Raw genomic sequence first — 21,659 nt, forward strand, 5'->3', positions numbered from 1 at the left:
CACAGATGTGTTTGTTTTTAAATGTCACAGTGCGGTGACTGAGGTTTCGGAGAAGCCTAGCGTGGATGGCAGAGGTCTGAACTCCTGAATGTTGTCGGAGCTCATGGCAAAAGGTGGCTCTCCCGGCCTTCAGCTGCACTGCCCTTGTCGCCCGGCTGCTTCACGCTTGCTGGTCATGATAGGTAGGAGTGGTGGCAGAGCCGAGCGCTGCCCATGCCCCCGGTGAAATGTCGTGCCTCTGTTCTCTGCTTCAAGAGTTTCTGTGTAGAGAAGGACACTATCCAGAAGGTTAAAGCTGTGGAGTGTCCCTAGGTTCATCTTACAGTCGAGCACCCCTCTGTAACAGCAGGGGTTGGGGACTGCAGGGAACAGTGTCTGGAGTGCTGACGGGCTGAGGGGTTTTGTGATTTTAAGGCAATAGAAGTCTGTTGGACATTACACAAGAGAATTGCCGTTTGGGGCCTTTTTGCTCCTCTTGAGTGAGGGCTGGCTTGTCTGGTGGAGGCAGAAAGGCAGCAAGGAAATGTCGTAGCACACTTGCTTCAGAAACCTGCTGCTCTGACAGAGGAAAATGCTGGTTGGTTTAGTGCAGGATGCAGAAAACCAAGCAGCAGCCAACTATAAAGTGCTTGTAAGCAGATTCTTCCTGACCTCGGTGGTTTGTGGCAGGCTGCTGTTCTGAGATCAGAGCTCTTCTAACCTAACAGGCTGCTGCCACCACGTTGATTAAGTTAAATCTAATGTCTGATTCCACGTGGGACAGAATGTGTGGGTTCTGGTGAGGTCCAGTAGGGTTAACTGGCAATATCAGCCCCTTATTTTAGGAGTTTGAAGCCACACCTGTGTTTGAGTAAAACATCCTACTTGTCAGAAAATAATACAGTGGAAACGCATCTCTTCATATTAGTAGATTGCTATGTTATTTATTTTGCAAGGTGGCTTGTAAGGAGAACAGCCTGTTCCAGCAGTCATCTGGGCTCTGCGTTCAAATCCCTGGTCTCCACAGCTGTGTCATGGGCTTATGCAATGGTCTTCAGCAAATTGCTTATCCTGAGGAAAAGTGAGGCATGGGGAAGCTAGAGGGAGTAATACCTAAAGCATATTGGATTCTGATGAAGGGCATTGTGTAAAGCCTAAGAACTGTAATTTAAACTGTCTGTAATTAATGTAATTAAGAGTCTTGCTCCAAAAGGCATGTCAAGAGATGTTCCTTGTCACTTAGCATGTAGCTGACAGCTCATATTTTGGAACTTCTGTAATACCATAAGGCGCGCACACACACACAGTGTATGGGAGAGAAGGGTTTGTGGAGGGACCCAAAGTACTGAATACCTCCCAAGAGAAATAAGCAGCTGGCTTCACAAGCACAGTCAGAAACTAGAAGAGGTTTTTCTGTTGAGTCTGAATGAAAATCAGGATGAACATCAGTTGTTAGAATGTGTCAATCAAGGGCACATTGGTAAATTCCATGCAGAGAGAAATTTTAATTTAGAGCTAACGTACTGTCAGTAATCAAAAAGATCCTATTCAGCTGAAAGTGCTTCAGATTTCGTACTATGGGAAACCAATAATTATGAGATACAGTGAATAATACAAGGTAGAATTGCTAAAGGGATTAATTAGACTTAGACTAACTAACCACTATAATTGATGCAAATATACATCTGTAGCCTGCTGAGACATTAGATAGCCGTCATACACCTGCTCAATTTAGCAGAGCTGCAGAACGCAGCTGTCACAATCATTTCTGTTTTATTCTAGAAAATTCTATTCTATTCTTCGTATCTGGAAAAGAGCTCCTTGAACATAATTGGCTATTTGTTCTTTTGTTGTTCAAAATATTGCCTTTTATCTTTTTCTAAACAGCACTTCCACGATGGCAGAAAGGCACAACAGCATATTGAAACTTGCTGGAAACAACTTGAAGCCGTAAGTGGAAATTTCCTCAGATGTGACATTTAAATCATTTTTATACCATTTTCATGAGATGGTTCCAAACTTTGTATTTAGAATGTGAAAGGTGTGTGGATAAAAGCTGAAGAAATGTGATTTTTAGAACTTTGCAGTTTTAAATACACTGGTAGGTATGAAAAAGTCTGTTTAAGTAGTACATTTGGCTTTCCATGGGATCTGTGTGTAGCATGAGTAGTGTTTCATTTGATACAACTTGAAAAGTGTGCCAAGAGTTGCTTGAAATGCATAGTCCCTAAGGATGCTATTCCGATATTCCTCTATAAGCTGAATAGTTTCACCCTGCATGAATAAATCAAGTGTGACCACCTCTTTAGTAAGGTGCTGTTTCTCAGAAGCAAATACGTTGGAATTTGCGCTCAGCATTCATCACATGAACCAGTAAGAAATTATAGGTGGAGGAGAGGATAAGGAAAGGGGACAAAGGTAAATGACAAATCCTACTTGCAAATAGCAGTGAAGTTGGTAGAATAAAGCAGTCTGAAGAATGGAAGAACAATGTGTTTATGGTAACTGTTATTAAGTTCTTTAATGTGGAAATGTATTCCAGTGTAAACAAGCTAGTCCTAGAATCTCCTGACAGTTGTTACAGCAGATCAGCTTAGGGTCAGTTGTTGATTTTAGGTAGAGTTTTAATTTGTGTTTCTTTCCCATGCTGAAAGATTCTTTTTTTTTTTTTTTTCCTTTTCAGAGTAAAAGACGGTTTGAACGTGACTGTAAAGAAGCTGATCGAGCACAGCAATATTTTGAGAAAATGGATGCTGACATCAATGTTACAAAAGCAGATGTTGAAAAGGTAAGCCAGAGGGTGGAGAGGCTGTTTGTAAACATGGGTGAGATAGGTTCAAGTCCTCAGTCCCACTGGTAGTATAGATCTTCTGAGGCTTACTGCCTCGCTGGTCAGTCCATGTGTTAATTAAAAAAGGGAGAGCTCCGCAGGGAGCTGTATTTGCATAAAAATTATAAACATGCAGTCAGATTTCTTCAGTAAGATGGTATCAGAATGTAACGTAGCTGACATGACTCTAAATACATTTATGCAAAATCAGTTTTAACTAACACACCAGAGTTTTTGTACAGTCAAGCTTGTGAGGGCTCCTTGCGTGTGAAGGTTTGCAGTTACCCAGACTTTGATTCAGGTGGACAAACTTCCTGCTTTCTTGAGCAACACCTCAAAAATGTCCTGATGCTATTGACTGCAGTGACAAAGTATCAGGATTGTTGTTCAGAGTCCTAGATTTACAGCAGGACAGCTTTTCATGTTACGGAGAACCCTGAAATCCCTGCTTGTCACAGATGGCACGTAGCTTTTATTTCTCATTTGCTGTCTGGTTGCGGTCACATGTGGCTTTTGTACAAGGATCCCCATTTTGTGAAGTTTTTGAAGTGTTGTTTAATTTTAAACATAGATTTATGTTTCAGCATATCCGTCTTGAAATACTTCTTCTTCGATTTGATTCAAAATTGGATGTACAGAAGGATGCTTGAAGTCTCAGTCAAGTGAAGTACCCGTATCTTAAGAAAGCAAAGGAGAGGGAAAAGGTGTCTTTAACTTGCTTCTCTTTTCGATGTTAAATATCTGCTCAGATAATTCAGTAATGTAGACCAGAAACACCACATTACAAAATGTAAGGGTAGTCTTTGCTGAAAAGTTTGATCGATGTAGGTACAAAATAGTCAGAATACTTGAACAGGTTTGTTTCTTAAAAAAAAAAAAAAAGAAAAAGCTGAAGTGTACATATATCAAATACTTTGTTGCAGAAGTGTGAAGTGAATCTTCTATAGTCCAAGATTGCCCCTGTAAAAAAAAAAAAAAAAGTTTTGCTCTTCAAGAAGTCTGCTTCATTCTGTACTCAGTTAATTCAATCCTAGGAAGCTATCAAATACAAATTTTCTCTACATTTGTGGAATCTTAGAAAGTTTCTAGTATGCTGAGCATCATAGCACCATAATGTACGGAATATACGTTCAGTATAGCTGAGCACAATAGCGCAGATTGCTATTAGAATTGACAACAGTAAATGAAAAAGCAGCTCAGGAAAATTTCCCAAAGTGTTACTGAATATTAAAAGGAACAAATAGCTTTGTGGTCTTGTCAACTGCTTGGCTGTTAGTTGTAAATTCACCCTGCAGATTTGATTATCTGTCACCTGGATTCTCCAGCCCACTTTACATGAATGAGTGCACAGGGTTGTCAAAGATGTAAGGCCACGTGCAATTTTTCTGGCAGAGAAGGATCATCTCTGCTTTATCTGTATTAAATGATTTTAAGATATGTTTTTTCACAGATGAAATTAGGACTTACCCTAGATTTTTTTTTCAAAGCTGAGGTCATGTCAAAGGGGATAGAGAGACGTGGCTTACTGTTTCAGATAGGGAGCTGGAACTCATTAGTCCTACATCAGTTTCTAATGCTGGCCTTTTTTGGTCAGTGTGGAAGGATGCGTGTTGGCAATGTGTCCGATGGATTTAGGTACATTCTGGGAAGCAATCCTTACTCTGGTGCTGTTTCCCTGTAAAGTGGAGCAGAGGGGCTTCTCATCTAAATTTTTCTAGTTCTTTTTTGTGTCTATTTGTAAATTACTTATTGCAAAATGAGGCTCAGTGGCATCTTGAAAGACAAAACTCTGCTGCAGCTCTGTGTGCTGGCTAATCTCTGGAGAAGGCATTAGTCGACTTTCCAGCCAGCCAGTGGAGTAGATGGAGAAGGAAAAGGTTATCAAAACGAGTGGAATGTGAAATAATATTACTGAACAGAGAGAACAGTGTTTTCTAAGTGCATGTGTTAAACTGGGTTCATCCATGCCGGGCTCTGAATAATGCCCTTTCTTTGCTTCCCTCGGCCCACGTGACTGGCTCTGCCTTACATAAGGCCCCAGTGAAAATAGGATATTGTTCACCCCGCGCTGCTGCCGGGCAGCTCTTGCGGACCCGCTCCAGGGAGAGATGCAGAAACCCCGGGGTTTCAGTTGGAGCAGTATGATGACTTTTCCCTCCTCCTCCTATTGCAGCAGTTCTGATTTCACTTGCCCCTTACAGCTTGGCAGCTGTGCTCTTGCTCCCAAAAATCTTTCTGGCCAGGAAAGCAGACGATTTGGCTGTGTTCGGAGCCAGTGCTATTCACTTTGGCGGAACAAGGTGCTCTTCGAGCAGTGGGATCGTTTGTCCTCATTTCTTGGGCTTGAGATTGACACTTTGGCTACTTTAGCTTCTACCTGCAAATATAAGCAGACGCTAGAGTTATTTTTTGCATCATGCATTGCAGGGTAATGGAATTAAAATTCTGCAGTGATCACAGTGACACGTACAATCAAAAGAATATGCAACTGCCTGATGCACCTAATGCTCAACTGTATGAGGATCTGACATGCTCTCATCTGTCAGTCTTTAAATAGTCGTAGCCTTTGACAACTGCAGCAAGAAATTCTGTGCTAGTGCTGCCAGCTACCCGCACTTAACGTGGCCTTGCTGAAAGGAGAGCCCTTGGCATTACAGTTTGCTACGATTAAGTAACCAGAATAGTGGTAGAGAAGCTAATTAGGAGTTACTTTCCTCCTTATTTCTCCGGGACTGTTTAGCAAAATAACAAAGGGCCTCAGGTGTGTGCTTCGAGGCAGGGCTTGGATGTGCATGGGCGTCTTACACCAAAGCCCAAACTGCTCCTGATTGCAGAGGGCAATGCTGTCTGTGCCGCTCCTATGGCCGGCTTGGCTCCCTTCATGGGTGCAGCCAACCAGCCTGGGGTTGAGCTAAGAGAGCCGGGTGTTTAGCTTTGCTTCCTCCCGTCTCCTTTTTTGGTGTTAGTAGCATGGCTGTGCTCAGGTCTCGGCAAGGGTCGCAGGCTTTGCAGGGGAGTGGGCTACAGCACTCAAGTTCCCCTCCCTGGGTTTGCACCGAGCCTCTAAACTGCAAGCTGCCGGCACTTGTAGGGGGAACGTTTGTGTGAATGCAAAGCGTATTAGGCTCAAAGCTTTTGTCTGTTCCATTTACCAAAGTCAGAGTTACTGTGTTGCGAGCAACTGCACTGCAAAAATATCCTTATAAAATAAATAAATGGTGGAACGTGCTGATGAAAACACTGGGAAGGCTTGTAGGTATCACTGTGAGCTTTAGCTTTGCTTGGATCGCAGTGGGTTGTGAGCTTTGAAAGCAGTTCTTTTTCAAAAAAACACAGTGGAGTTGCTTCAATTTTTTGACCATTTGGGGAAATGGTCTCTGTCACCAGCGCAGAGGCAGTGTACTTATAAGGAAGTGCTCTATTGTTTGTTCCTTCTCTTTAGAGCTGCAATCACTAAAAAGCTGACATCTTTATGGGATAATGTGGTACCCAGCGGTGCCTTTGCAGACTTCTTGCAATAAAAAAAGAGAAAAACAGCTGGCTTCGCTAAAGGTTTATTTTCAAAGTGGATTTTTCAGAATTTGTTTTTAAGGAGGAAGTGGTTTGGGGCCAACCATACGAGGGGATGAATGCTTTTTGCATCTTGATTAGCACAGAAGTTGAGGGAGAGGGCAGCAGTTTGAGGTAGTCTGAGTCAGGCAGGACCTGTCCCTTTGCTGAAGAGTAGCACCGTCATGTGTTGGGGTCCTAGGTGATAATTCTGCCAGAAAACAACTTCAGCTGTGAGCCCCAAAAATGAGCTGTGCGTGAGTTCCCAGACTGCTGTCCTGAAGTCAGGGCTAGTCATGTTGGTTTATTTTTTGTTCCTGTCGTGTTGGGAGGGTTCCACCTTAAGTGGTTTTATGATTGATGTAAACATTTTATAGGTTTTGAAAGTAGTAAGAGACTAAAAGTGCAAATTTGACATTAGCTCTCGCAAATCAAAAGGGTCCTAACATTGCTCGTACTTGAGGTGGGATTTTTGTTTTGCTCTGGAGGTTTTGACTGACTTAGCTTCAGTATATCTTCAACCTACACTAAGAAAGACCGAGCAAATCTGCTTTCTTACACACTTACTGCTTTCTTACACAGTCAATTTTAATGCAATGTAAAGAGGCTGTATTGCCCCCCTTACCATAGCAGACGTCCATTTACATTGCATTGGAAAGTCATGAGCTGAAGCACTGGCAGAGTCGTACGGAACATAGATGAAGAAATACTGCTACTTAGAAAGATTCTTGGAATAAGCTGATCTTCCTGCCTTTGCAAATGCAGTTATACTGTCAAGTGTTAAACTGCTTTTCCAGCAGCCAGGCTGCTGCGCTGCAGGACGCAAATCTCTTCATTAAGAATTTACACATCCTTACAATGAAGGATGAACTAAACTGTTCTTAGTTAGGCCCCAGAGAAATCTCTCATCTATGCTTCAGCATATCCTTCATACACCATTTGCAGCGTGCTTCGTCAGAGAAGCATCAAGTTGCAGCGGAGCAGGACAGAGCGAGCATCGCTGAAACCCTGCGTACAAGCCACAAAGGAACATCTCCAGCTCGGTGCTGGATTGTTGCGAAGTGCGTCACTGAGGTTTTAGTCAATTAAGACTGTCGGCAGTAAACTCTGCAGCATAGCCAGAGACTGTGGGTGCCTTCCTTTTGCACACCATGACTGCTTAATGAGCCTAACTTTTCAGGACCTGCTGAGTCATCTGCGCTGTGACAATTAGGCTTATTGTATTCTTTCCTTGGCTCATCCAACTTTTGAGGCACCTACTGCCATACTGAACTTGTCAGCGGTTGGAAAATGTAGTGCCATGCGAGGGCGATGGTAGAAGCTGGAAAACCTCGACAGCGTTTGTGTTATTAACACAGGTGAGGTGGGTAAGGCTTAGCTTCAGACATAGTTCCAGAGAGCCCTGTGCATTTCTTGCTTAGTTACACGCTGCATAAGACTTTCCCACGTTCTCTGCGTGGTGCTGAATTTTCCTTATGTTTACTAGGCAGCTGCGTTTCTGTTGCTCCACTGATGGAACCGACTGAACCCCTGTGTGTCTTTAGTTCCGACGCGAGTCAAATTTCCCATAAATTCAAGGGCAGTCTTTTCTCGGTAACATGATTTGAAGCCATTAGATTCACGCTAACATATTTTCTCTAGCTTATGCAGATCCCAATCTCCTTTTTGAACTGCTTCTTCCTAACGGGCACTGTAGTGTGTAGGGAGTCCCTCAGGACGGTCATTTGCGTTTCTGGTAGAATAAGCCTTGTTTACAACCTGCTATCAGCGACGCTGAGATGATACAGCAGCTGTTTCCCTTTTGGACTCGTGACTAATTTATGAGCTTTGATTTCTAGTCTATGAAGAGATAATGACCCCAGAAGCATCATCTGGGAAGCTATAAATATCCTTATGTATCCCATACAGACACTGTTATTTGGTGTTAAGAGATCAAGAAGCAAAAATACCAGTCAGTTTTAGTATAGGATTAGGAAATCCATCTGAATTTGTTTCCTCTTAGCGGTACCCGTCTGCAATAATGCCCTACATGGCAATTTGACAGTTTCATAACAATGCAGCCCTACTGGGCGGCGGATTGCTAAGTGGAGCAAACAAGTCACGGAGGTAAAAAGGGGTTGTGAAGGGGAGGGTTAAGAACAACTTCTGAATTAAGGATCAACCACCCTTTGAATCAAGGCGTAGGCATTCTTAGCTAGTGCAGAGCAATTAGTTTGTGCTATATGGTTACAAAGCTTGTCTGTGGTTATTCTGTCAAAAATATTTTGACAGATCTTTTCAGCTGTGTCAGAGCTAAGGGAAAATGAAGCAGAGACCTCAGAATTCGGATGTTAAGTTTGTGAGCTCTTCAGTTTAAGTGAATGTGTGGTACCCATAAAGTGAGGCTTTAAGGCTAGCAGAATCATATGGTAACTTTCTTCAGCCCTGACTATTCATCCTGCATTGGCAGTGTTTATAAAATCTTTGTTGGAGAGAGATTACTAGAACCATGCCCAGTATTCAAAGTATGATCTAAGCAATGTATTATACAGTCCTGAAATAAGTTCCATTATTTATATTCCATACTTACATTTATACACTGCAGAACTTAATTGCTTATGTTAGTACAACTGAACAGGTCTCCAGAAATCATTTAAACAGCCAGCCGCTGCTCCAAACACCTCTCTGGTAACCTCTTCCCTCAATTCCAAATATTCTTCTACCTGTTGTGCAAACACCTCGTTCTTTTGTAATAAACTAGACTTTTTAAAGCATCCTCTTGGGACTGGCTTTCTCCAAGCTGTGTGGCAGGCTACTAGTGGAGATTTGTCCATCTGACCCTCTTGCCCATTTGACTGTTTGTTTGGTCACCCAGACAGTTTGCATATTCAGTGCTTGTGACATGAGAGTGGCTGTGGAAGGAGACAAAATTTTGGATTTGAGGCACGGGTTTTTTTGCTAGGGCCTTGGAGCAGTTGCAGGACTGGTTGCATAAGACTGACACAACTGGGTGAGTCCTTGTTGCTATTTAACTTTTTTAGTAGTGCAGCTGGGACCAGTGCAATTTAAGAGCTGTGCAAGAGCATTGTGCAGGGTGCTTAGCGTTGCTCTCAGCTCTGCTAGATGTGGCCCACCTTTCTCACTAGAGTTTTGGTGGTTTGTTGCTTTAGTACATCTCTTATTAGCGTACACTTCGGTCATCTGGCAGAATTAGGTGGAATGCAAGTTCACCAGATAACAGTTCCTGAGATCTGACCATGAAAATTTTCTCTCCCATCAGCTCTTTGCTTGTTTGTGTATTTTATTTGAACGAAGGGTTTCAAGGATTCACAGGTTGTCATGAAGATTAATTTTTTATATCCCTTTAATATTAAAAGTAAGGATTTTTCTTCTTCCTTTCCTATCTGTTATTTCGCACGACCCGTTCTGCCTTCTTGCTTTCAGGAAAGCAAATTCTGAAACTTTTTTGCGTGCCAGTTCAGAGAGACCAAACTGGTTATTGTAAAATAGTAAACAATGGAGCTTGACTTGGAGGCTATGTAAATCAAAGCCTGAAATCCTGGCCCTGTTTTGAAGTCCATGGCAGAGTTCCCACTGTTATTAATGCTTCTGCAAATGCTGCCAGTGTTGCTGCTACCAAGAGACGCCCCACTGCTGTTAGTGATAGTGCCTGCTCGCAACAGAGAGCAGCAACGTGAGCCTGGCTGTGTGGGGAGGGTCAGAGCCCGCAGCTGAAAAATCTGTGAGCAATTGAAAGCATTCCTGAAATTGGTGAAGTGTTTCTGAGTCTGCCTTTATCATTAACTTATTTTGAAGGGACTGGCCAGTTAACGAGGGGTGAGGGGGGGATTTTTGTGTTTGCGTTTGTCTGATCTTGGATTTACCAAAGACAGATCTCTTTTGGCAGGCAGCGGCCTGGCAGTGATGCATCTCACATGCTGTCTGGGTTTGTTGGTGTTTTTGAAAAGAGGGGGCAGGAGAAAGCAAGCTACACCAGAGTTTTGACTGGAAACTCTGCCATTCTGGACAAAAGCAATGGCTGAGAAGTTGAACTGTTCCACTCCGTGCAGATCAGCTTAATAGCAGCCAAAGCTTTTTCCTGCCCTTTTCAGTTATTCATATCACTCCCACCATAACAGCCCGGAGGGGCTGCATTTTTTGTCTGTGTAAACCCAAAAGACAGTGTGTCCATTGAGTCTCTAGCTGTTTCTGGAATGTGTCTTACAAATTGTTCTCTGCAAAATATCCTTCGTTCTTTTCTGTAGTGAAGACTGAAGTGGCAGTGTATTTTTTCTTTCTCCTATGCTTCCTTTACCTATATCTTTCTGTAAGTTAGTTACAGAAAATAGTGCTTTGGTGTGATTGTGTTCAGATCCGAGCTGCCGTGGCAGTGGAAACTCTAAGTTTACCAGTATACTTGCTGCAGGGCTGATGGCGCTGCAGATACTGGGCTGTCCTTCATTCTTGGGAGCGCTTTTCTTGATGAGAAGTACACTGGCATATGTGACCTTTTGGTTTTATTGCTGCCACACGAGTTCACAGAAGAATTGCCTTAACAAAAATAGACTTTGGAGGGGAGGTTGTGTGTATATACGCTGCACGTGTTTATTTGGGGACTAAAAGATGTTATGAAGGTGTGCTCTGGGGGTGGATGTGCATTTCTTTAACAAGTGCGTACAAGATCTGAGTATCTTTTGCAAAGAAAAGGAAAATGCTTTTCTTCCCCCCAAATCCCTCAAATGCATATACCCTTTTCTGCTTTTTCATGATGCTGAAAGTGACCTCACCCATTCTTCCTTTCAAGGGGATGGGATCTTTTTTGTAGTGTTTGTTACAAGTACCTAGTCCTGACTTCTGTTTTAACCAAGAGTGATCTGGCAGTCTGTTGATCTGGATTGTGGTTTCGCATGTGGTGCTAGAAATCCCAGCTCTTGCTTGATCATCCCTGCACAGTTAAAAGGAGAGAGTATGTTGGCTGAAAGCTGCATCACAGCATCGTCCTCCCATATCTGAAGGCATGGTCTGGTTTTCCAGAGACTGAGGATTCCAAAGCCTTTCCTCCTGAAAATGCTGTTCAGAGCAAATATTTTAACATTAATTCTAAAAGCCTGAAAAGTATCTTCTCTGAAGCTGTTTGCATGCAAAAGTGAGCAGTGAAGAAGATAAAAATAAATTTTCTGTGAAGCTCAACTGTAAATTACTCCCAAAATAGCTCCTGTGACTGTGCAGCTCCAGGCCACTGCATCCATTGCTCTGAAAGTGACACTTAACGTCGTCGACTCATTTTTATCATTCTGTGCTTCAGCAGAGTGCAGGAACCCAGTTATAAAATGTAATTCTGCTAGTACGAGAAGTGATGATGTTAGAGTAAGTGACATACTCAAATGAAGTAATAAAAAAATCTAGACTCTTTTATGTTTTTATTTTAAGAAACAAATACCTCATTGGAAAAATATTTAAACAGTTTGAAGCTTGCCAAATGCATTAAATGGCCAGGAGAAACAAAACATCACTGGGGCTCTCATACAAAAATTCTTGGTTTTGGAATGTACCCAATTTTACTTATTCATCTGCTGCCTCCTCTTATTTGGGGCCGGTTAAGATAGTTTTGGAAACAGAGCATCTACTCCTGTATACATTTAGCTCAGGGTTACCATACCCCACCAGTGAGCTTGCTCATGAGAATGGACTCTGGAGGCTTAATGTTTGCTGGGTCTGACTGGAAATGTGTAATAGTGAATTTCTTGCTTTTCTGTTTCAAAAATAGAGTCAAGGGATAAATTCCTGAGTTGCCCTACTTTTTTTTTTTTTAAAAGAAGCTAAGTGGGACTGGGCCTTTCATAGAAGTCAGCTCGAACAATGGGCTGCTCTTAGGTAGCTGAGGAGAATGGGCCTCACAAATGAATATTGATCTCTGGCAGCTGGGACTTGAGGAAGGGGCTGGGAGACAACCGTACGTTACCCTTACAGCTGTCAGCCTTTCCATGGCTGACTTTGTTTTGCTCGTGTATTTGTGTTTGTAGTACAAGGCAATATTGTTTTCCACTTGTGTTAAACATAGCTATACATGAGTGCGTGGATGATAAGGTTTAATAAATCATATCGAGCACTTGGGTAGAAAAATGATTGATATGGCTGCTTGGAATTTCATCGCACCAGGTAGAGTTCCCGATGCTGCTTCCTTTGCAAGAGTGAGTGGACAATTAAAACTCTTGGGGAACAGGCAAAGATGCAAGTTTTATATTGGATCTATTTATTTGGTCATAGTCACAATCTTTTCCATTTGATGCTACTGTTTCATCTTCTGTTACGCACTTAGTGCCCAGCATTTTTTCATTGTGCTTGAATTATTGTTTTTGTAGAAAGAATGTGAAAGGGGATCTAGGAAACTCCTTCAGTTGACTGCACTTGCAAAAGAAATAGCTGAATCGAGGCAAAATAAATTATTAGGTGAGAGGTGTGAGCTGGACAAGTGGAAGGGAAGCCTATTTCTTTTCAAATTGAGATTTGAAACCTTTTGGCAGAACTTGTTAGCTTCCAGTTATGATTACTAAAATGTTCCATGATTTGGTATTTCATGGATTTATTGTCAGGAAACTATTGTCTGCTTGGAACAGTTCAAAGGCTAACCCCTCTCTGAACTGTTTTCAATGGGAGCCCACTTCTTAAAATGTATTAAAATTATTTGTTGTACTGTTTTCCCTGAAACATCCCAAAATGCTTTAAATAATTTTTAAGCAGTCTTTCTCTCTCCTGTCTTCAAGGGGGTCATTTTGAAATTCGAGGGAATGATCAAAACCTAATATTTTCTGAATAATTGCAGGACTGTTCCAGGGCTAGGTAGACAGCAGAGGGTGAGGAGGCTTCAAGTGCCTGAAAAATAAGCGCAAACAGGAAGGATTAAATATACAACGCCAAAAGGCAAGGCTGTTGCTGGCTTCACTGGAGCAAGGATTTGATCCACAGCCATGGAGCCGGCTCTTCTGGGGCAGGTGGCAGTGTGAGGGGCTATATGGGAGCTGAATGAAAACGGCTCTGGATGGTTGGATGCAAATTGTGAATGAGCACGAGAGGAGAGTCTCAGCAAGTGAGCACAGGGTAGGGAGCGAAGGCAGGTAGGTGCAGGAAGCCGTGTGGGAAGGGAAGGAAGAGTTTCTGTATGAAGGCCAGCAGCAAGGAAGGAAAAGGCAGCTAAATTAAACAGATGGGATAGACAGCAAGGGAATAGTATTGGGCAATGAAACAGACAACAGAAGGCCTTGGGAAGCAGAACTGTAAGGAGAGTAAGTACAGGAGGGTCACTTGGGGACAGATTGTTCTAGGGAAAGAAGTGAGGGTAATTGCCCAGTGCTCAGCTATGCTGGGCAGCAAATGATCTGTTGGTAAAAATAAGAAGGTAATCATGTTTCAGCTGCTCCTCAGGCTCCCCTTTCCTTGCACACTGCATGCCAGCTCTATTCAAGGAAGTGTACATAAAGGACTTTGCAGAGAGTACAGTGGGGACGCAAATTGAGATGTTTTGTCATGAGTATGTTGGCTGAAGCGTGTTAAATGGGACAAACCATTTTTGTCCCTCCCCTTTCTCTAAAAGATACTGCTAGCCAACAGGTAGCTAGTGCAGTAGAGAAAAGCAGGTGCCAGCCGTTAGGGCATACAGGGGACGAAGAAGTGTCCCGAAGTGTCAAAAAGCCTCTGTCCCTAAGGGGGCTACTAGAGGGGCAAACTTGTTGTGGTGTTTAGTAATAGGTAGTATCTTCATGTAGTATGAAGAGAGGCAGTTTATGGAATGCAAAATGATTGATGGAACTAACATATTGCAACACAAAAAAAGGGTAGCAGCTCCAAGCATAAAGGGGAGACACTAGCTGGAGGAAGCAGGCACTGCCTTCTGCTAGATCTGTGGCAGCACATTCGTTCTATGAAGATGGCAAATGACTAGAGATGTTCATTCTGAGGATGCAGCTGAGCTGTGAGAGCTATCGCTTCTTAGGCAAACTAGGAACACAAGTCCTTCACATGCCAGATGTTGACCAATTTAACTGAAAATTCCAAATAGGAACAGGCAGGAATGTGTCGATTCAATAGAGGGCAAGGCCCTGCCACATTTAACAGAAGAAAGAGGACTGAATTCCCAGAGTGCACACTGCAGATTTATGCTTGAAGTAGATGAAATGTTTCACACACATCTGTGTATAGGAGTAAGCCGTAAGTGTTCGGAGATCCATATGCTAATGTTTCTGTGCTGCCTACTGGTAAGGGTGGTAAGATGAGGAGTAATGCAGTGTAATTTATTTCCATGTAGTGGAAGTTATAAACTACTTTTGTCATTTCTTTAGGCGAGACAGCAAGCCCAGCTGCGACATCAAATGGCAGAAGACAGCAAAGCAGAATATTGTTCCACTCTACAGAAGTTCAACAGTGAGCAGCACGATCATTACTACACACACATACCGAACATCTTCCAGGTAAGACTCGCTGGCACTGAACTAGAGTAGCTCATACGCTTGTGAAAAAAAATACAGGGATGCATTGCATGTTGGCCTGATTCTATGATCCTGTTTTATTCTTTGGCCATTTTGTCATTGTTATCAAATTTTGTACGCAGTCTGCTAACCCAAGTGATGGAGAGCTTGGGTATGTAAAAGTGTGCCTTTCTCTTAGGAGGAAGGCAACATTGAATTGTCATGACAGATTACGGTAGTCCTTGGAATTGTCACAATTTGCTGTATTAAACTCTTGTGTCCATGCAGCTGGGGAATGAGAGCATTATTTGCATTGTTGGAGCAGGAGGCAGCTGGGCATCCTTACATCTGTAAAGCCTCACAGTCTTTATAACCTGTTTTGAAATCAGATTTCACAGATGTTTGCAGAATTATTGGGGAGTTAAACTCAATAGTGAATGTCAAAGGGTTTAAGCACGCTTACTATGTCTTACCATGCCTAAAGAAAGACTGTAGAGAAAGTACAAATCGGATAGCTTTTTTTGTTCTGACTGAAGATCTGAGTGTGTGCTTGGCTGAACAAAGAGATTAATGTCATAGAACAGAAGTTCCAAATGACTGTTCCATTGTAATGGGTCATGAGAGTCAAGAAGTGGAAAAGACAACCTCTTTAAGGGAGAAAATGTCACATGCTTATCATCTGATCAGAAATAACGGATACTTGCATAGCAAGCAAGCATTTTCTTATCCATAACTGTAGCTTCTTAGCTAAATGGACACCTTCTCGTTTGTTCATGGTATTTCAAACCAGTATCTTGAGATAAATTTTCCATGGCATCATATATAAAATTCTTCCAGTATATTTGTATTTAACCCTAAATCTGGTAAGTGCTCTGTTTTGTAGGTGAGCATGCTTGTTGTAAGTTGTGCAGAAGTTTCCTTTTCACTACCAGTGCTCTAGGAAGCTTTATCACTTCCTCATAGGTGGTGAAATAAGGGAAAGAACAGAAATTCTTTACAGCACAACTTTTAACTGTTCATTTTTTGCTTTTGTTGCTTGCATATTAGTCAAGGTAATGGGGATTTCTAAGTTATCAATACTCAGTAAAATTCCTGCAGTCTAATGTGAAACAGCCAGTTCTTGTTCATGCCCTTCTGTATCCTGTTTTATAATCTTTTTTAACAGTGTTATACTACATTCACTTAGCCTCTGTTCTAAACCAGAGATCCGTGGAATAGGTGCTGGAGATCGTGGCATTGAATCCACCAAGTAACAGGGAGCATGTGTTGAGAAACACTCATGTAAACAAAGTGTGTTGTATAAGACTGCCCATAAACCAAAAATTATCTTCTTGGGGGAAGGGGAGAAAACAAAATTTTTTTTGTTCCCTTGGATTCTCCAGTGGAATGAAAATGAGCTCTTTCACAACATGTCGTGGAAAATGGAAGAGAATTTGTTGTTCCGGAAATTATGTTAACAGCCGTAAGAACCATTCTTACAAATGTCTAAAGCTGGGATTTTTGACAAATCAGCATTTTTCAGCATAAAAAAATAATTGAAAAATTCTTACTAATAGTAACAGATTGCTTTTAGAGTGGGATTTAGATGTTTGAGGGAATGATACCACTTGCTGCCTTCATGAGAACAGCTGTCCTAGTTTGCCTATACATTTTACAGCAGTGTTTGCTGGGGAGAAAAATGGGTTGAAACTGTGAAGCTACTCTTGATATTTGATCTGAATGAAATCTAATGTTTTAGAAAATACAAGAGATGGAGGAAAGAAGAATTGTGAGGATAGGTGAATCCATGAAAACTTTTGCAGAGGTCGACCGCCAAGTGATCCCTATCATTGGAAAGTGTCTGGATGAAATTACAAAAGCTGCAGAATCAATTGATCACAAGAACGTAAGTATCATATTGCTTGGATTGTTAATTGCTGTCTTTAGTACTGATTGCTTTGTATATGAAGATTCAAATCCTGGGCCCAAACCACGGTGAGGGCTTTATAGTCATAGAACTAAAACAAATGGTAAGCTTTTGTCCCAAACTACTTTGTCTGAGGTAGATTATCTCCTAAATCTTCTTAACATCTGGAAATGCCACACTTTTTTTCTTTTAGGAATATTCTTTCCTTTTGATAGGATAATGATTTTTTGAAATATTGTTATTGAAGAATAGGCTTCTGCCTAGAGTAAGGAAAATGATGGACATCATTTGAAGTATCAGTGATTCTTATTCAGATAGGTTCTATATCTAATAGAAAATGGATTGTTGCAGGAATGTCTTCTTGTTACTCTTATAACAGTAATAGAAGTATTTAAAGTGTTGGCTACAAAAATTATTGCAACAACTCTGGCAAAACGTCTATTGTAAATTGTTTATTTGAAGAATTAAGACTTGCTAGCAATCTGTAAATGAGCTCTCACAAGTCTTGATTTCTGAATGTCGTTGTCGGAGTAAAAACAAGCCTTCCTGATGAAGGCCGATGAAGAGTTGGGCCGAGCTTGCTGATGTACAGTTAGCACAAGGGTGAATGTGTTTTCTATTTTCTTTTCAGAATGATCTGCTCTCTTTGTAAATGAAGTCTCTGCCTGCTCTTTCAGCCCTTCTCATGGATCACATTAGTGCTTCAAATACAAACAGCATGTGTCTTGCTGGCTGTTTGAAATTCCCATACGTCTTTTTCACTGGAATCTTTTCTAAGCTATTCAGTGCCCAGAGCCCGGAGACTGCAGTTAATTGGCAGCATAAGCCTGAGGCTGAGGTTTTGAAATGAATCCCCTACTTTTTGCTCAGCAGTTGATCTCACAGAGAACAGCATGGGAAACCAAGGAATCTGAAAGTTACTGTTTTGGGGTAGGAGAAGAGGGAGCTGGGGAACAGATTCCCATGTTTGAACAATGCACCCTTTTGGGGGTACAGTTCTTGGTGCTGTATGGTGAAAATTGCGCTAAGGAGAGATTCATTCTTAGGCCTACATTCTGCTCTGATGTTCGAAGCACAGTCTGAGAGAAACTCACAAACCACTTAAGCTAGGTATTGGAACCAGCTTCACCACCACCACTGAATTTTCAGCTCAACTTCGTCTCTCTTGCACACAGATAAGTCAGACTGCTGGCTCACATGCGCAAGTAGGTATTTTGAAAAAGGTATTTTGAGCATTGAAAACCAAGGGTTCTCCTGAAAACACCATGCTAACCAAAATGTATTTAACCAAATTTGTTACATCTGAATAATTGCAAAGGGTTTAGCATGTTGTGTCTGAAAACAGGAAAGTCCATAAATGATTGTTCTTTTCTTAAAATATCATTAAGGACTTTTCATTTCAGGAACAGAGGTTTCTCACCTTCTTAATTCTAATAGAAGTGGCATGCTTGTTCCTGCCTTTTCCAAGATGCGGGTCCTGCCACTTTATAGTTGTGTCCATAAGTGCAGACAGTAGTAATTTAAAAGCTGTGTCTTCCCTATTTCCAGGTCATGTACTGCTTTGGCCGGTAATGCAGACTCTTATAGCAGACCTTTCCCATCTCACCCCTTAAAATTGTAAGAAACAAGTTTCAGTTCTTAGACTACTGTCAGAAGAGTTTCTTTTCTTTGAAAGATCCAAATTGAAGGGTTTCTCCTTTGCTCATCTTTTTCAAGCCTGAACATTTTTGGATAGGAAAGTCACTAGATCTGAACTGTAGTCAGCTTTGTAAATGAGGTCAGATTCCAGGAAAGTTGAATGCAAGGACAGCTGGTGATAATAGAACTAGTACAATGGTGAGCAAAACCAAGAGCCTGCTGAGCAGGAAAAGCTTTGTGTGAAACTCTGGGCCCACACAGACATGTGTTTCCCAGCTGAGAGGAGATCTCCAGGATCTGGTAATCATAAACAAAGTACAGTATCACCAAACTTGAAACGCATGAGCTCAGAGACTAGGGTACTGACAAAAGGCAGTGATGCATCTGGAGTTCATATTTAGCTCCTTATTGGTACTCTGGTTTTATTTTCACTCTTTTTGTCCAGCTATCGCATACAGAGTTGCTGAAGAAGGGGAGAGGTAAATGAAAGTTCTTTTTTTGGTAACTTCAGAAACCAGGGCTTTGAATGGAACAGCCACAACTAGTATAGAAGATGTATTGGTCAGAAAGAAAATAATTACAGCACCAATTCTAGTGCTTTACCTTATGTACCACTGTGAGTCAGCTCTAGTTGAAGGGACATGAGAACCTGCAAGTTCTGCAACTTTTTTTTTTTGCTGTCAGGAAAACCTTACCAGCTGATGGAAAGGCATTATTGTTTTAAAAAGGAGGGGAAAAAAAGCACACCCTTGCACTTCATGTGGGTATCTCTGAGCTTTCTGATGATCAGTTTTTAGCTTCAGGTAGGTTTATTACAAACACAGACCTTTCAAGGGATTCCTGTGGCATCTGTGAACCGCTGATCAAAATTGTGTAGTACTGCAGTAAGTCAGGACATAGTTCCACAGTGAAGTTGTAACTGTGGAGGTGCAGGCTGCTAGCAACAGGCTTCCTTTCTACAGCCAGCTCTATAGGTGCTAGCAGGAGTCTGGAAAACCATGTTGTTTAAGGGCCCCTGTTTCATTAGATGGTGTTGAGAACCAGAACGATACATGGAATAATTTAATTATTCTCTGCAGCTTAAATATGACAAAGTTCTGCCTCATGCCCCTAACAAAACGGCCAGTTGTTCGGGCTCAGTTAGGGAACTTGTAACTGTGCAAGTAGGATTGCTTTCTGCCCTCACCAAAGTGTGTGCAGCTCCCAATAATATCAATGGAAACTGGCTGGATATAGCTGGGAACGCTCGTTAGCCTTGTGTTTCTAATGCAGCTATAAATATGCTTCTTTTCCATGTCCTCTTTCTAATAACACAGAGGTCACATTGCAAGGGTGAGCTGTGGTGACTGCTAAGTGAACCTAGGCAGAATTGGCTTCTGAAGGCTCCAGCAGCAGATAGAATGAATTTGTTACGGGTCTGGGAGTTCCTGTTATGACATTATCTCTTCGTGATATATGGAGCACGCTGCATATTTTTAGCTCCATTGTAGTGGAAGGATGTTTTGACGAAATGGAAGGAACACTGTACAGTTAAAAAAAAAAAAAAAAAAAAAGAAAAGGAAAGAAAAAGAAAAAAATGAAAGGCCCTAGGCATAGCATGAAATGCCTGTAAAGTGGTGTATGGAACCTCATGTGTGTTTGTCACTTCCTTCTTCACGATAATCATCTTCACGATTATTGTTTAAAATCTCTTCAAATGCTTATATCTACAAAAGTTTTAATGTCAAACTGGGATGAGATAATGGAGAAAGTGTTGTTTTACCTCCTTTAAAAGTTCTGGAGGAATTCTACAGTGCACCTAATAGATTGAGGATCTCAAGCCTTAATTTGCTATGCAATCCCCTGGATATTTTTGCAAAGCTTATCTTAGAGTAGTGTTTTGCTTAATTGTGCCTGGCCTCTGAATAAGTTTATATCCCACTAGATTTTTTGTGAACACTGTTTTACCTACGGACACGAGCAGAAGCTGTGAAATGCCTTCAAAGCAACAAGTTCATCTATTTCCTCCGAGCAGAATGATGGTGCTGTTCCCTGGAGGCTAATGAGATTTTTGTGTGCTGTGGCACAGTTCCTCTAATGATCTTAGAGCAAAAACTGTTAGAACAGTATTATATAAAAAGCTCCCTTCCATAGAAGTTGAGTAGATCAAAAGTAGATTTTTTTTTCCAGACGCCATTAGATCTAAATGCATTTGGCAAGCTGAAGTCCAAATCTGCATTTATGTATAATTAATTGTTTGTAAGCCTGAATAGGAAATATGCTATATGTTGGTTTTGATTTTTTTTATTTTTTTTAAAAAGCAAACCCACTGCAGAGTGTACAGGCAGTGTGTGGCTGACTTGTATCTAGTGCTCCTAGTGGCACCAGAAGGGTACGAGGCTTTAATGACAGCCCTGGAGTTAGCAGCCACTGCAGCACCAGGGTGCCTGGCTGCTCGCAGGACCCTGGGCTGCTCCAGTTGTAGGATAAAGCTCGGAAGATAAACTCCTGCCGCTTACTGTAGCTAAGTTCACAAGCACAGACTGGTTAACTCGTAGCAGTGTGGTCACTGGAGGTCAGTTATATAGGAGCATTTATCGGGGCTTTCCAGAAGCTTGCTTACAGCTGCATGCCCAGCAATTCTGTACCTCAACTTCGTTATGAGTTGCTTAACTTATCTGTTCGGTTACTGAAGTAGGATTTTTCTTCTAGTAAGTAAAGCTAACAATAATAAGCTCCTCGTCATTTTCACCAGTGGACATTTAAAAAAAAAAAAAAAAGCCATTACAAGGGGATCGTATCAGAACTTTGATTTTTGCTTGGGGAACAAAACAAGGAGAAGAGTCGCTAGGTTGAGGTCAGACTGCAGCTCGTGGAAGGCTGGAATGAGGAGACCTGAATTTGCTCTTCCTGAGCATCCTCTGCAGTTAGCTACAGTGACTCATGCTGTAATGATAGTTGTGTATGGTTTGCTTTCCTGAATAGACTATAGTCTTTTTTTTATCTGTTGGTATTTTAAGTAATGACTGGTCTCAGTGATACCTTTGCAAAAGGAACTAGCATTTTGTAACACAAATTATGGACTATCTGAGAGCAAAGGTCACCTGCGTTATTTCAGACTTTGTTTTGTGTTCTATTCTGAAACTGAGATTGTGACCGTTTATGTTCCCAGTTGCAGTATGTTCTGACTGACACAGGTTGGGTTTCTTGTTGTTTTTAACTTCATTTGCTACTGAAATATCTGGGAACATTCAGTTTTACATGGCAGAGTGCCTTGTTTTGGTGGGATAATAGTCTCTGTGTATCTTTTTGAAGCACATCATGATAGTGAAAATAG

At 41.6% G+C, this 21,659-nt stretch overlaps 1 protein-coding gene across 19 annotated transcripts in view; it reads left to right on the plus strand.

Moving 5' to 3' along the window:
- Nucleotides 1–21,659, plus strand: part of FNBP1 (formin binding protein 1) — a 97,372-nt gene that overhangs the window by 47,191 nt on the left and 28,522 nt on the right. For all 19 annotated transcript variants that reach the window (XM_035554992.2, XM_035554980.2, XM_035554979.2 and 16 more), the window contains 4 exons: nt 1,867–1,929; nt 2,663–2,767; nt 14,674–14,802; nt 16,538–16,684. In XM_035554992.2, coding sequence (XP_035410885.1) covers nt 1,867–1,929; nt 2,663–2,767; nt 14,674–14,802; nt 16,538–16,684 — 444 coding nt within the window. The remainder of the gene's footprint in view (nt 1–1,866; nt 1,930–2,662; nt 2,768–14,673; nt 14,803–16,537; nt 16,685–21,659) is intronic.

Source organism: Cygnus atratus, chromosome 19, assembly GCF_013377495.2.
Source record: "Cygnus atratus isolate AKBS03 ecotype Queensland, Australia chromosome 19, CAtr_DNAZoo_HiC_assembly, whole genome shotgun sequence".
Lineage (NCBI taxonomy): Eukaryota > Metazoa > Chordata > Aves > Anseriformes > Anatidae > Cygnus > Cygnus atratus.